This window comes from Platichthys flesus, chromosome 15 (assembly GCF_949316205.1).
Source record: "Platichthys flesus chromosome 15, fPlaFle2.1, whole genome shotgun sequence".
Lineage (NCBI taxonomy): Eukaryota > Metazoa > Chordata > Actinopteri > Pleuronectiformes > Pleuronectidae > Platichthys > Platichthys flesus.
This window is the reverse complement of record NC_084959.1, coordinates 22551126-22564944: the sequence shown is the minus strand read 5'-3', so window position 1 is coordinate 22564944 and position 13819 is coordinate 22551126. Positions and strand designations below refer to the sequence as shown.

The 13819-nt window shown below is 41.9% G+C and overlaps 1 protein-coding gene across 1 annotated transcript; it reads left to right on the top strand.

Moving 5' to 3' along the window:
• The first annotated feature begins 332 nt into the window (after positions 1-332).
• vps11 (VPS11 core subunit of CORVET and HOPS complexes) lies at positions 333-12367 on the top strand. The gene is made up of 15 exons (XM_062406008.1): positions 333-1488; positions 1588-1723; positions 1835-1998; positions 3152-3399; positions 3696-3897; positions 4007-4158; positions 4285-4471; positions 4800-4943; positions 7107-7304; positions 7402-7563; positions 7720-7853; positions 8938-9140; positions 9272-9443; positions 10464-10686; positions 10874-12367. Exons 1-15 carry the CDS (start codon positions 1330-1332, stop codon positions 11036-11038), a joined length of 2649 nt encoding a protein of 882 aa, XP_062261992.1. The 5' UTR covers positions 333-1329; the 3' UTR covers positions 11039-12367.
• Positions 12368-13819: the final 1452 nt, after the last annotated feature.

Below are 13819 nucleotides of genomic sequence, written 5' to 3'. Positions count from 1 at the left end.
CAGACGCAAATACTGCTTCAGCTCGTTCTTTCGAATCCAGGTCAAGATTTTAGTACTATTTCCTTTATTTTGTAACCATTTGATTTATATTGCTCTCTCAACTTGATGCTGACACGGACACATTAACTCGTGAAGGGTTTCGTAAGGATTCATATTTCAGCGACACCTTCAGTAGATCACCGCACTTCACACACAGGCGCTTTGTGAAAATGACGAATCTGCCACCGGCTGTGCAAAGGACAACTTCTGGAAAAAGGTAAACATATCGCCAGTTGATATGGCCGCCAATTAAGCTGGAACACCGGTTTGCTCACGTGATTTTCGTGTCACATGACGACGCCCTGTTCAACTCGGCTAACGCTAACAAAAATGGCAGCCTTCTTACAGTGGAGGAAATTTGTCTTCTTCGACAAAGACACGGTAAAGGATCCGGTGGATAATGGAAAAAACTGTGTTCTTCCGAGCGGAGTCTCGGCCTGTGACTCGGGCCGTGGCCACATCGTCCTGGGAGATATCCTTTACCAGCAGCGAGCAGCTAATGTTGTGTTAGCTCCTGACAACTGATGCGAGCTAAAGTAAACACTTGTTATTTGTTATCTGTGTTAGAAATAAAATAAACTTAACAGCACAAATAAACTTAACAGCACATTGAAGCAGCGAGCGGAGGACTGACCGGTAGTCAGGTCCGTTTGCTGCGTTTAGAAACAGCGTCACGCCAAACTGCTTCAAAGCCTTTTAAAGTCTGTATCTATTCCACCCGAAGCTCGAGTGGCCTTTGGAACTTCTTTCTACCTCGCTGTACATTCTTCCCACTGGACAGCAAATAGTTGCTGAATCGACCTCCTGAATAACCCCCTTAAACCCCACAGCAACATGACTTCAGCAGAGCCATGACTGTGCAGCCATGGGAACCAAGGTATCCAGGTTCATCGAGGACAGTGGTGTGTAATGATTTGAGCGGCTCCTCACAAACGGATGAAGAATTTCCAAAAGCGAACATGGAGTTTGATTGTAATACAAAACACCAGGTACCCGAGGGAGTGATAGAGCAATGGCAGATCTCTAACACTGGAAATGTATCAACAGAGAAGCCTCCTCTTTTCTCTGTTCTCTTGCTGCACAATCCAGATGTGCATGCACAGCTTTTGTATTAGTAGAGCACAGACTACACTGCCTTACAGAAATGCAACTTTATAGAATTAGTTAGTAGGGTTTGTGGTTAGTGATTTTATTGACAGACAAGCTTTCCATAGCCTAAAATGACCAAACCTGAGTTCTCATGCCGACTGCATCTCGTGCAACAGCTATGTCCAACTGTCTTTAACATTCATGATGTCACATATGGATGGCAAGATCTGGCTCATGACGCGCTCCCTGCAGCTGACATTTTTTCAGGCCTACAAGCTGCGAGTGACACACCTTTACCAGCTGAAGCAGCACAGCATCCTTGTGTCAGTGGGGCAGGATGAACAAGGAATAAACCCTCTAGTAAGTGTCTTTTTAGTGAGTCTTTCTCAAGAGAGGGATAAGGCACAGAACATTTGTGCCAGTGATTTCATGGAAACTGAGGCGGCTCTCATTTCACAGGTAAAGGTGTGGAACCTTGACAAGAGAGACAGTGGAAATCCTCTCTGCACAAGGATTTTTCCTGCGATTCCTGGCAACAAACCGACTGAAGTGTCTTGCCTCGGTGTGCACGAGAACCTCAACTTCATGGCCATCGGTAAGACACAATGGAAGGGTCTGCTTCCTGCCCATTCACCCAGCACTCATTGTTTGGCTAACACAGAGTTTTCTCTTCCCAGATTATAATAGCTGTTGTGTTTCTTGACAGGCTTCACAGATGGCAGTGTGGTTTTGACCAAAGGTGACATCACCAGGGATCGCCACAGTAAAACTCTAACACTGCACGAGGGGAGCAGCCCAGTCACCGGCCTCGCCTTCCGCCAAGTGGCAAAGGTCACACATCTGTTTGTTGCTACTCTGGAGAAGGTTCATGTAAGTCTGGTCGCTCTGAGAACACTGGGCTGCATGGTGGAGATCAACCCTATAAACTTTTATAGAGCCTTGCTTTAATAGTAAAGCTGTTTTCCGACACGACCTGCGGGTAAAATCCAGAGAATTGGTTACGATTTTACCCGCAGTTTGGAAGGAAGCGACATATTCACTTATTTGCGGAGATCACATGATTTTCTTTAACACACAGACACCGTCATCAGCTCTTATTTCCACTAACTCTTGCAGGGTTCCTGCGGATCAATAAAAAGTCATGCACAGCGCTAATAATATAACATACTTTTGCTGTTATCAGCCTACAATAAAACCGCATTTAATCATTTTTTTCAAGCATATACTTACTTGTTGCTCGAACATTAACTGCAACAACATGTGCTGAGGATCATACAACTCACTGTACTTCTCCACTTCAATTATTAATTTAATATCATTCATCTTCAAGAACTTCTCCGCTGTTTGCTCCGGCTAATGTCGGGTGTCGAGGGGAAATTACGTATTCTCCACTCAAGCCTGTGTGAAGAATACGTAGGCCCCCCCCTCTCTCTCTTTATATCTATATGACTGCGAAACGATCGCTGCACGGCGCGAGGCAACCTTGGCTCAGCGCTGCGCTTCAGTGTTTGGTGTACACAGGTTTAACATGGTGGTGGATGGGAGGCGGTTGGCTTTCCTGGCGTGGCGCGGCGCTTCAGCGTCGCTCCTGCGTTCGGTGTGAACCCGGCGTAATGCCTGAAAGTAATGTCTCTTCATGTCTTCATTGGGAGATTTTGTTTCCTCTTTCAGTTTAGCATCTGTCACGCCTTAGAAGCTTCATCAACTCACTCATGATGAATCCGCGCTTTGATCTCACATCGAATTCTCCTGAATCTCTATTGACTTTATATCAGTAGGCCCGGAAGGAGCTGCAGAGCCTCTCACTCTGACATTTGCATTCACACATGCACCTAGTCAGGTGAAAATATGAAGTATCTGCGTATGTCTAAATGCCGCTTAAGTCAACATGTAATTTAAATTTTGAAAGAGAAGATAATTTTTTCAACCTGAAGATGAACCACACAGTCATCTAAATTCATGATTTTTTTTGGGACTCCATTCTGACCTCCCATCATCTCGCTTCTTGTCTCCTCTTGTTCAGTGCTACACCCTGTCTATCAAGGAGTATCCCAAAGTTGAGCTTGATACACATGGCTGTGGACTCCGCTGCTCCTCGCTGTCAGATCCTTCCCAGGATTCCCAGTTCATTGTGGCTGGTGATGAATGCGTGTACCTGTATCAGCCTGATGAGCGAGGGCCCTGCTTCGCCTTCGATGGACACAAGCTGCTCGCCAAGTGGCACCGTGGTTATCTGTTTTTACTAATCAGGGATGCAAAGTCACCAAACAAGTAAGAAGAAGACTGAATAAACAAGTAGAAGTTACATTGATTATTGTTAGGATAAATGGTGGCTTAAGGATCTCTGTGCTGTTATGGGCAACTGTTAACACTCAGCTGGTAACACTAACCTGGAATATAAAGCACTTTGAAGAAATGCAATATGAGTTCAATTCATCAAAGTGAGTAAATGAGTCTTGGAAACGTTGTGTCACATTCATTCCCACATTTGACCCCAGATTCAACAGGGTGATTTTTGAAGAAGAACTGGTTCCTGTGAGACTGTTGACAATGTCTTTTTTGTACAGGGCAGGGTTTGGCAGCAGGGAGAGCTCTCCATCAGAAAAACAGCTTCTCACCATCTATGACCTGGACAACAAGTTCATCGCCTACAGTTCCTCTTTTGATGATGTCGTCGATGTGGTGGCCGAGTGGGGCTCCTTTTACATCCTAACCAGGGATGGAAAAATGTTTGTCCTTCAAGAGAAAGACACACAGACCAAACTGGAGGTGAGTCCATTTGGCCTGTGAGAATGTTAAATTAATTCACTAAATCAGTTCACTAACTTATTACTGTGGATCAGGCAGCAATGTTGTTCAATCCTTTTTGTCTTTTAAGATGCTGTTCAAAAAGAACCTGTTTGTGATGGCCATAAACCTGGCAAAGAGTCAGCACCTGGACAGTGACGGCCTCTCAGAGATCTTCAGGCAGTATGGGGACCACCTCTATTTAAAGGGAGACCATGACGGTGCCATCCAGCAGTACATTCGGTAACTACATCACCAAATATTTGCCAGTAGTTCAGCTGCTGTTAGTGTCATAGATTAGACTGTGATATTTGCTGTGAAGGGTTGAGATACAACCACTCTGAAAAGCATCCCTGTATGTTCTCACAGCACCATTGGGAAACTGGAGCCATCGTACGTTATAAGGAAATTTCTGGACGCACAGAGGATCCACAACCTGACGGCATATCTGCAGGCCCTACACAGGCAGTCACTGGCTAACGCAGACCACACCACACTGCTGCTGAACTGTTACACAAAGCTGAAGGACAGCTCCAAGCTGGAGGAGTTCATTAAGGTGACTGTCAGCTAAGACTGTCAGCACTGTGTGAGTGATGTATGATAAGCTGCTTTCAGATATGCACTGAACTTTAGAGATCCTCAGGATGTTTTTCTGCAGGTGCTGTATGTGTGAATGTCAAAGATTTTTGTGGCAACTGAAAGACTGAAAACTAGTAAGACTAGAACCATTTACAATTTAAAAGTGAGCTGTGCAGGTTTTAGAGATGAAAACAAATGAAAGTTTATCAAAGTGAAGGAAGTGGAACGATGTGTCTGTATTAATGAGCTAACAGCTGCCATATCAAATGCTGACACCACTGTCTTTCTGTATTCTATTTCAACAGAGTAGTGACAGTGAGGTCCACTTTGATGTGGAGATTGCCATCAAGGTTCTTAGGCAGGCCGGCTACCACAGTCACGCTGTTTTCTTGGCTGAGAAGCACATGCACCATGAATGGTACCTGAAGATCCAGCTGGAGGACCTCAAGGTAAATAATAACACATGCAAACCTTGACTAATTTAAAAACAAAATCTCAAAGTAAAAAAAAGTTTTAAAAAACTGCTGTAAAGTGAGAAAAGAACGTTATTATTATTTAACACAAACGCAGATTTTGTATAGTCTCTGAACAGAGACAGCTTCCACATGTTTATCTGTTTATCAGTCAATTATAGTATTTAAAATATAATTTTCTTCATTGCAGTATAACAAAAGGTTAATTATATAATGGCTGGGCAATATTACTTCAAGTAAACCTTCTGACTGTTTCAAACTTTTAACTTGATTACCATTATGAACAATTATTTTATAACACCCCCCAAATGGGGACATGTGACTCTGCTCCTCCGTTCTTTTCGAGTCACTCACACGTAGAACTGATCTAGAGCTAATCAAACAAACACAAAGTAAACTTCAATTACTGTAGCCTAAGTGTTCTAATAACTTCTGATCCGCGCTGGTGTTTATTGTTAACGTGTGAGCGCACTTCAGAGGGGGAGTGAGGAGGGAGGACATGCAGCAAGGTGATACGGCGATACGACGATACGTAGCGGAAACCCAAATAATGATTTGACAATCAAACTCCCAGTGTAATTCATCCCTCCTGTTCTTAATTAAATTCACCTTTATTGCAGACCGAAAGCTCTATAAAATTCCTCAAGACTTCATGGAAAGTAGAAACATTACAGGCCACAAAGATCTGACTTGCACTGGTTCATCTTGGGAGCTTAAGAAAGATTCTAAATCTATTGTAAAATGCCACCTGAAGCTTTATTCATTTTAGCTCTACTGTAACTACACCACAAGTGTGCCGTGTAGAACGTAGTACAATAGGTACTAAAGAGGGCTACATCATCTGTACACATGGGCAATTTAAGTACCAGCTTTATGGCTTGTGCAGACAGTTTACAACACGGATGATGAACATTGTCATCACATAAATTATCCCTGATGACGTGACCCAGAAAATGTTTCCAACACTGTGAGTGCTTTGTTAAATATAAAAAGTGGTAAATTTAGATTTTATCCTCTTGGGTTTTAGCTTTTACTTTGGAAGGTGTGCAAGCCAGAGCAATTGGTGCGTAATTTTCCATGCTGGATATTTTTTCCAGTTTTGTTCTCAACAACTGGCACTTATACGACAGACAACATGGAGTCAGGCAATATGCCAGGCATATATGGCATAGCATAGCAGCCCATTAAAACAAACATCAAGTAACACTGAGATCCTCTGGCTAGTATTGTTCAGATGTTCTGTTGTATGGTCATGGCCACAAGCTTTGTACTGCCAATTTCTCACCAGGCCTAATAACAATACAAACACTGTTAGAAACGTCACCTGCATTAAATTGTTCACTCTTAATACAATAAAAAATATCACTGTAAAGATTTCTATATAATAAAGCACTCCTTTCAGACCCAATGACCCAATAAATACAGGAAGGCAAGGGCATATTGCTGTTATTTATAACCATAACTTCTTTCCAAACTAGATACACATTATTTTCCTTATTATTTTAACCTAGCATTTGCATGTCTTGTTTTCAAACTCTGGACCATGTCTAGTTTTTAAAAGCTTCTTTGGCCTCAGTATGATTTAAGACAAATATTCATTCAACTCAGGTCTTAAATTATATTTTCTCACTCTTTTTTTGGCAGAATGCCCTGCTGCTATTATTGAAACAATTCACAATATCATAATACATTTAATCTCCAATGGGACTTTGGTTATTACAATTAATGTTACAGCACAAAATAGCCTATCCCTTTGAGATATTCATCCTCATTTAGCTTAGATTCACAAGATGTGTAAACACAAAATATTTTTTTTTCTTGTATTGCTATGCACTAGTCCACCTCTTTGCCTAAGCAGACTGACTGGTGGATCATATTTCTTATACCAAAGTATCAATTCTATACAAATGCTGTACAACAATAGTGATCAATTAATCCGCTTAGTGTTCATAAGTAATTTACTGCTCTTTTCTATGCCTCGATCATTCTTTCTGCGCCCTGCCAACTGAATCAAGCTATCAAGCTGAGCATGCCTAACCATTTCCTCTAGCTATCTATGCATTGTCTAAGTTTACAAATACGGAAGTTACGGAATTTGCTTACAACTGATTTATCTTATTGCGCCCATCCAACACTTAGAATTATCAGGAAGGACTACGTTACATCGGACGTTTGCCTTTTGAACAAGCTGAAAGCACGATGAAGCATTACGGCAAGACGCTGATGCACCATGTTCCTGAAGGCACCACACTGCTCCTGAAGGGCCTGTGCACCACCTACCAACCCAGTGGAGACGCTGGTGAAAAAGGAAGCCCAGAGAGGAGTCGTGTCAATAAGGTCAGTCTGTAGTGATGCGGTTTTCTTTATGTGTGGGGGGATAAAAACCTGCTGCTCCTGAAATGAGTCCTGATAGCTATATTGGATTTTGTTTAAGGCCAACTCTGAGGACTTCATCCCAGTTTTTGCGAACAACCCTCGAGAACTGAAAGCTTTCCTGGAGCACATGATCGAGGTGGACCCCCGTTCTTCCCAGGGTGTGTATGACACACTGCTGGAGCTCCGGCTTCAAGACTGGGCACATGAACAGGACCCAGAGGTCAGTGCAAGACGGGCAAACTAGCTTAGAATCTTAGCTCAATGAAGTAACAATGAAGTTTGCAGTAGAAAGTAATGTCATTCCCGAAAATTTGAAAGTTTATAAGAATTTTAATTATTGTTTAACATATTTCCCTCTCATGCATGTGTGTGTCAGATAAAAAAGGTCCTGCAGGGGGAGGCGGTTTCACTGCTGAGGAGTGACCACACTGTATTTGATAAAGCGCTGGTCCTGTGCCAGATGCACAACTTCAAAGAAGGCGTCCTCTACCTTTATGAGAAGGGCAAACTGTAAGTAAGGAGCACAGTGTCATCTGAATATGAATGAAGCCAGGTAATGTGATCATCTCAATACTTGCTGCTTTCATGTGGCAAACAAACAAGTCTTGAAGTGATGTGTGTTACTAACAACACCCGCCAGTTTGGGATCATTGTAGCTGTGTATGGTTTATTATTGATTCACTCACACTACTCCTCTCCTCCGCTCACTTCACTGGGTACCATTGGCTGCTCGCATCCGGTTCAAAACACTAGTACTTGCGTACCATGCTGTGAACGGGTCCAGTCTACATCCAGGACATGGTCAAACGTTACACCCCAGCCCGTTCACTCCGCTCTGCTTCGGCCAATCATCTCGTTGCTCCCTCACTGCGAGCTAAACACTCATCAAAAATACGACTGTTTGCCGTCCTGGCTCCTAAATGGTGGAATGAGCTCCCCATTGACATCCAGACATCAGAAAGTTTACACATCTTCCGCCGAAAACTAAAAACATACCTCTTCCGACTTTACCTTGAATAAAAAAAAAAAACAACTTTTGAAACTAACACTTTAGTAGCACTTAAATGGCACTTACTTATAGCACTTTGTAGTTTTGCTTTATTTTGAAGAAATTGTACTTTCTTGATTCTTGTCGTCCTTGGTATGTACCCTCGGGTTTGAATGCACTTATTGTAAGTCGCTTTGGATAAAAGCGTCAACGAAATGAAATGTAATGTAATGTAAATGTAATGATTATTGATGATTGATGCAAATTGGCATGACATTATTTCTTAATAATGCTTAATCTTATATTTTTGTTAAACCCCTTGAATTTAAGTCTAAACTTTTTTGAAATGAACTGCGGTTGTGTACAGATGTAAAATTACAAAAAAACGTGACACTGTCCAAATACATATGACCTGACTGTATATTTATTCAGGGTTGGATAAATGTTTGTGTATAACTGTATATATTTTGTCAAAGGTTCAGTGTTTATCTTCATTATTGCACTTTGGGTGGAAGTGTGGGTCAGGGTTTCTTGCCTGCTGAGCTGAGAACTATGACTCAAAATATATTCATTTTTAATTTTAAAACCATTATCCCTTGTGTGCAGGTATCAGCAGATAATGCACTACCACATGCAGAATGAAGAGTATGGAAAAGTGGTAGAGGCCTGTAAGCGCTATGGGGACCAAGAGGGTTGCCTCTGGGAGCAGGCACTGGGATATTTTGCTAGAAAAGAAGAGGACTGCAAGGCCTACATCAGTGAGGTCCTACATCATATCGACCAAAACAACCTGATGCCTCCCTTACTTGGTGAGCTAGTGAACATTTGATTTCATACTTAATGCGAGTTCAGGAGAAGACAGAGCGTTGAGCTCACTTGGCATCAGTAAGATAAGAAGAAGCATTCCCATCTTACATCCATTGTTTTTGTACGGCCATAGTGGTGCAGACACTGGCACACAACTCGACGGCCACTCTCTCCGTCATCAAGGACTACCTCATCAACAAGCTGCAGAGGGAGAGCCAGCAGATAGAGGACGACGAACGCAAAATCTGCCAGTACCGTGAGGAAACTGCTCACCTCCGTTGTGAGATCCAGGAGCTCAAAACAAGGTTGGTCACACGACAGCCTTTACCCCTGAACAGCAAGGGCAGGGGCTTAAACTCAAATTAACTTGGGGCCACTGCTGGTAGTGTCATCTCAAAGAAGGGCCAATTCAATGTTTAAGTAGTGCAACAAAGAGCAATATTATTAACATTGTACTTCTCTATTTCCATTACCAACAATATAATATGCTAAAGGAAAACAGCAGTTTTTTAAATAGGGGTTAGTAGAAATCTATTTTCCTTACTCTTATTAAGTGATGAACTAGTGAGTACGTAGCAGTAGGTAACTTACTGAACCTTGCATTGAACTAACAAAATGAAATCGCTGAAAACAAATATATATTTAGGAGACCTGACAGTACTTCTACTCATATTTTCTTCATACATGATAGAATAAAGCAAATATTTTATAGCCATTAGTTTGAAGTCAGTGAAAATATTTTTTATTGTAAGAATAATATAAAAACCTTGTATGGACGGGGATGAAATCCCTGAATACATTTATGTCTTACCAGACACCGGGCAGCGCTTCTGCTCACACAGCTGAGCCACATTGGCCCTGAATGGGGTCACAGTTTTCACCCTGAGTTCAGCTTCAAGATGGGCATCAATGAGCCAGGACCTGTACATTTATTGAAGTTCATAGTTGAGTTTCTCACACAGATATGTGCTTTCAGAAAAGCACATTATCTGGATGAACACTTTGGACAGTTCTCGAAAGGATGGAGGCAAATCTCCTAGAAATTGTTTAGTCATGTCTTTTCCCTGTGCCCTCTGAATTTAGTTTTTAGCTGACTGTTGTACTGCAAGTTAATAAGTGTCACGGTGTGCCTTGAAGTCAGCAAAACACTACTCAAACTCCTGCTGTAGGTTTTCAATAGCAGCGGAATCTCCATCACCACTGAATGCTTTGCCCTCTTCCACAAGAGATCTGGTTGCTGGGAAATGTATTAGTACATTTCTGTCAGTTACAGCCACTGGAGTCTCAGATTGATGGTGAATGTTTACCCCAATCTTTCCACACAGTGCCAAGATATTCCAGAAGACCAAGTGCAACATGTGCAACAGTCCCCTGGAGCTTCCTTCTGTTCATTTCCTGTGCAGTCACTCCTTCCACCAACACTGCTTCGAAAGCTACGCTGAGAGTGAGGCTGAGTGCCCAACTTGCACCCCTGAGAACCGAAAGGTCATGGACATGCTGCGTGCACAGGACCAGAAACGCGATCTGCATGACCACTTCAGCAGACAGGTATTAATTAAACTATGAACAAAAAAGCCTTTAATGTATATGTTTCATTTACAAACTTTTATTCTGATAACATTTGAAATAATCAATCTAATCTATCTGCTTTACTCTTCCCCTTGGTGGAATTTATTCATAGTTATTCTATGTCAGCAACTGACTGATTAATTCAAGTCTTTTCTGTGCTTTTCAGTTACGCAGCTCCAACGATGGTTTTTCAGTGGTGGCTGACTATTTTGGTCGAGGAGTGTTCAACAAACTGACTCTGGTCACTGACCTGCCTGGCAACAAAACAGTCGGGAATCTAGAAGTCAACCTGCAGAGAGACCTACTCATCCACACCAAGAGGAACTGCTAGAAACCTCCGTCCGTAATCACAGTATTATTGCTGCTGGAGCTGGAGCTCTACCTTCAGCTTCGACGACGTGCATTGTTGTGGGGGTGCCACTTTAATCAACAGAGAATGCATTTGCCTGCTTTTAGTACCTGTTGTGGACCTGATAGCATAATTGTGTTTGTAGTCTCGGTCATGATTCACTGGAGACTGAATACATGTACTTAGATTTAAAACATGCAAAACCTGGATCAATGATAACTTGGAGAATTCTGCTTTGGATTATTTGCTTGTAGATCTTACACAGAATCTTCCAAAACAGTTGAACCAGCTGCCATTAATACTTTATTTTGATGGCTTTTCACACTATCTTAATAATTGATAATAAATAAAGTCATTATTAAGTGTATTTTCTCCCCTGGCTGTATTGGTTTTGCGGCGGTCACCTGCCAGTCTTATAAAAATACACAGAACTTATATGATAACATTGATTATCAGATTATATTACATTGCAAGAACAGTACATGTACATGGTACATGGGAGAACCTTTAATACCTTAGCAGCTAGGGTATTGAATGTTGGGCCTAGCTAATCTATGATTCACTGGTTCCTAAGCCTTACTGTGTCTGAGACACTCCGACCCAAAGGCCAATCCCATGTCAGGTTTGCATAGGTCTTTACTCCTGCACCAGTATTTACAAGAACTGAGTGTTCGCCCGGACATGAGCCTGTGCTAAAAAATACTCTACAATATCTGTTTCTTCTGTATGCTTATAATGTCTTGGCTCCTTGTGGTATGTACTTTAGCTGAAGCGTATTTGCACATAAACATGTTATTTACCTGGTCGAACTTGCTCTGTGGTGCTCTCACCTCAGAAGTCACATTGGCCCCTAAGTGCAGTTACATGGAGGCTGGGGACTTCTTCCAATGCTTCTGTTCCTCCTCTTTGAAGGGTTATTTAACAAGAATATCATTGACCGGTACTACAAGTAGTTGCATGTAAGATAAGCCAAAATTTGTCTTTTTAGCCACCTGGGTGCACCCAGGTGGCTAAAAACTACCCAGGTGGCTGAAGCGGACCACCCCTGAGCTTATTTCACTTGCCTGTCATCTAGTCTTTGTTTGGCACCACACACCTTTCAACTGTTGATGAAGAATATTCTTGTTGAATGAGGTTTCCTGCCACTGCACTGTTTACTGATCTCAATGTTGTCTCCTCTTTTTGAACAGCACTTACAAAAGCTAAAGACAACACTGCAGCATCAGCAGAATAATGAATGAACGTGTAATGTTACAAACTGTTGTGTTACTGGTCAAAAATACTTCATAAATCTATCACAATACACAATTATCACTGGAAGCTAATGTTTATCAATTGCAATGCCTTTCAGAAGCCAATACAACTGTTTGAAACAGCACTTGAGCTGGATGCTGTGGACCAGGCACGTGCACAGATAGACCCCTAGTGGTGCTCAAGCACCTGCCCTTTTGCCCTGGATGAGAAAAGTGCCCTTCTGCTGGAGCCCAAGTTTTTCTTCATTCATCAATATTTAAGAATACAAATTACTCCCTCTGTCATCAATTCACCACAAATGTGTTTTGATATCTGATATCTATTTATTTGAATTCTTGTGAGAATTTCGCCCCCATAACTAACTTGGCCAATAAACCTGATTCTGATGCTCGGCGGCGCTTACAAGCACCAGCTGGCCCCTCCCTCCTCCTCCTCCACTTAGTGCTGAGCGTTAAACGCCTGCAGCTACTTCTTTTCTGACCCGCAGCATCAGACACACAGTTAATGGCGGTGTTTGGTGATAAAATTAACCACAACATTAGCGCTGCTGAAAACATTACGTCGCAACTGGTCCGACGTTTCCTAAAAAATGAACAAACAAAAACTCACAAAATCCGTGATTTCAAAGCCTTGTCCAACTGTTTACTGACGTTTGTCATGTTTAATGAAGACAGAGAGGGAGAGAGATACAGGCAGGCAGACAGACAGACAAACAGACAGACAGACAGACAGGCAGGCAGGCAGGTAGGCAGGCAGACAGACAGATAATTTAAAGGCAGTTTTACTATTCTACAAATTAGACAAGTTCACTAGTTTTGTTTCATTTAAAATCGTAATTATTGACATGAAAAGTAGGTCTTAAGTTGAGCTACATGACAGTCTGGTTAGGTATATTGTGGTGGTATATTATTAGTTGTTATGCTGCTTATGATTCAACACTGTCAGAAAACAGGAAACAAACATGTGTGTGTACTGTTTTGACAGCTTTATAGAGATGATGTAAGTCACGCTTGATTATTATGCACAACATTGATTTATCTCATTTACAAAATTTGCAGCATAATGCCAAGAAAAGAGAGAGTCCAAAAGCAGAAGGACAGGGAACTGCAGCAAGCAGCTCAGGGTAGCAGCTCTCTTTTATCTTGGATCAAGCCATCAACTATTAAAACAAATGAGGGTATATATTAAACTGTTAGTATAAGCTGAAAATATCACACTGTGTTTTTTATTTATTTATTATTATTTTTAATTTCATAAATAATTTTTGCAATGCGTGCCCTTTTTTGGTGGTTTGAGCACCTGCCCCCAAAAATGTCTGTGCAACTGCCTGCTGTGGATACTAACTTCTGTTCGGGTAAGGGGCTCAGGTTACAATCAGCAGTCCCATCCACAGAGGCTTTTCCCGAAAGGAAAACAAACAGACACTGACAATGAGGCTGTACTTGTTAGATTTCATGGAAAAGCCAGCTCATTAACTACTTATTCTATCAAGATGCACACACACACACT

What these genes read in the sequence shown, in the direction of transcription:
- vps11 (XM_062406008.1), top strand. Translation starts at nt 1,330, where the DNA reads ATGATGTCACATATGGATGGCAAGATCTGGCTCATGACGCGCTCCCTG. An exon ending in AGCTGGAGGAGTTCATTAAG is followed by an intron (nt 4,472 to 4,799) that starts GTGACTGTCAGC and finishes CTATTTCAACAG; the next exon opens with AGTAGTGACAGTGAGGTCCA. An exon ending in ATGACCACTTCAGCAGACAG is followed by an intron (nt 10,687 to 10,873) that starts GTATTAATTAAA and finishes TGTGCTTTTCAG; the next exon opens with TTACGCAGCTCCAACGATGG.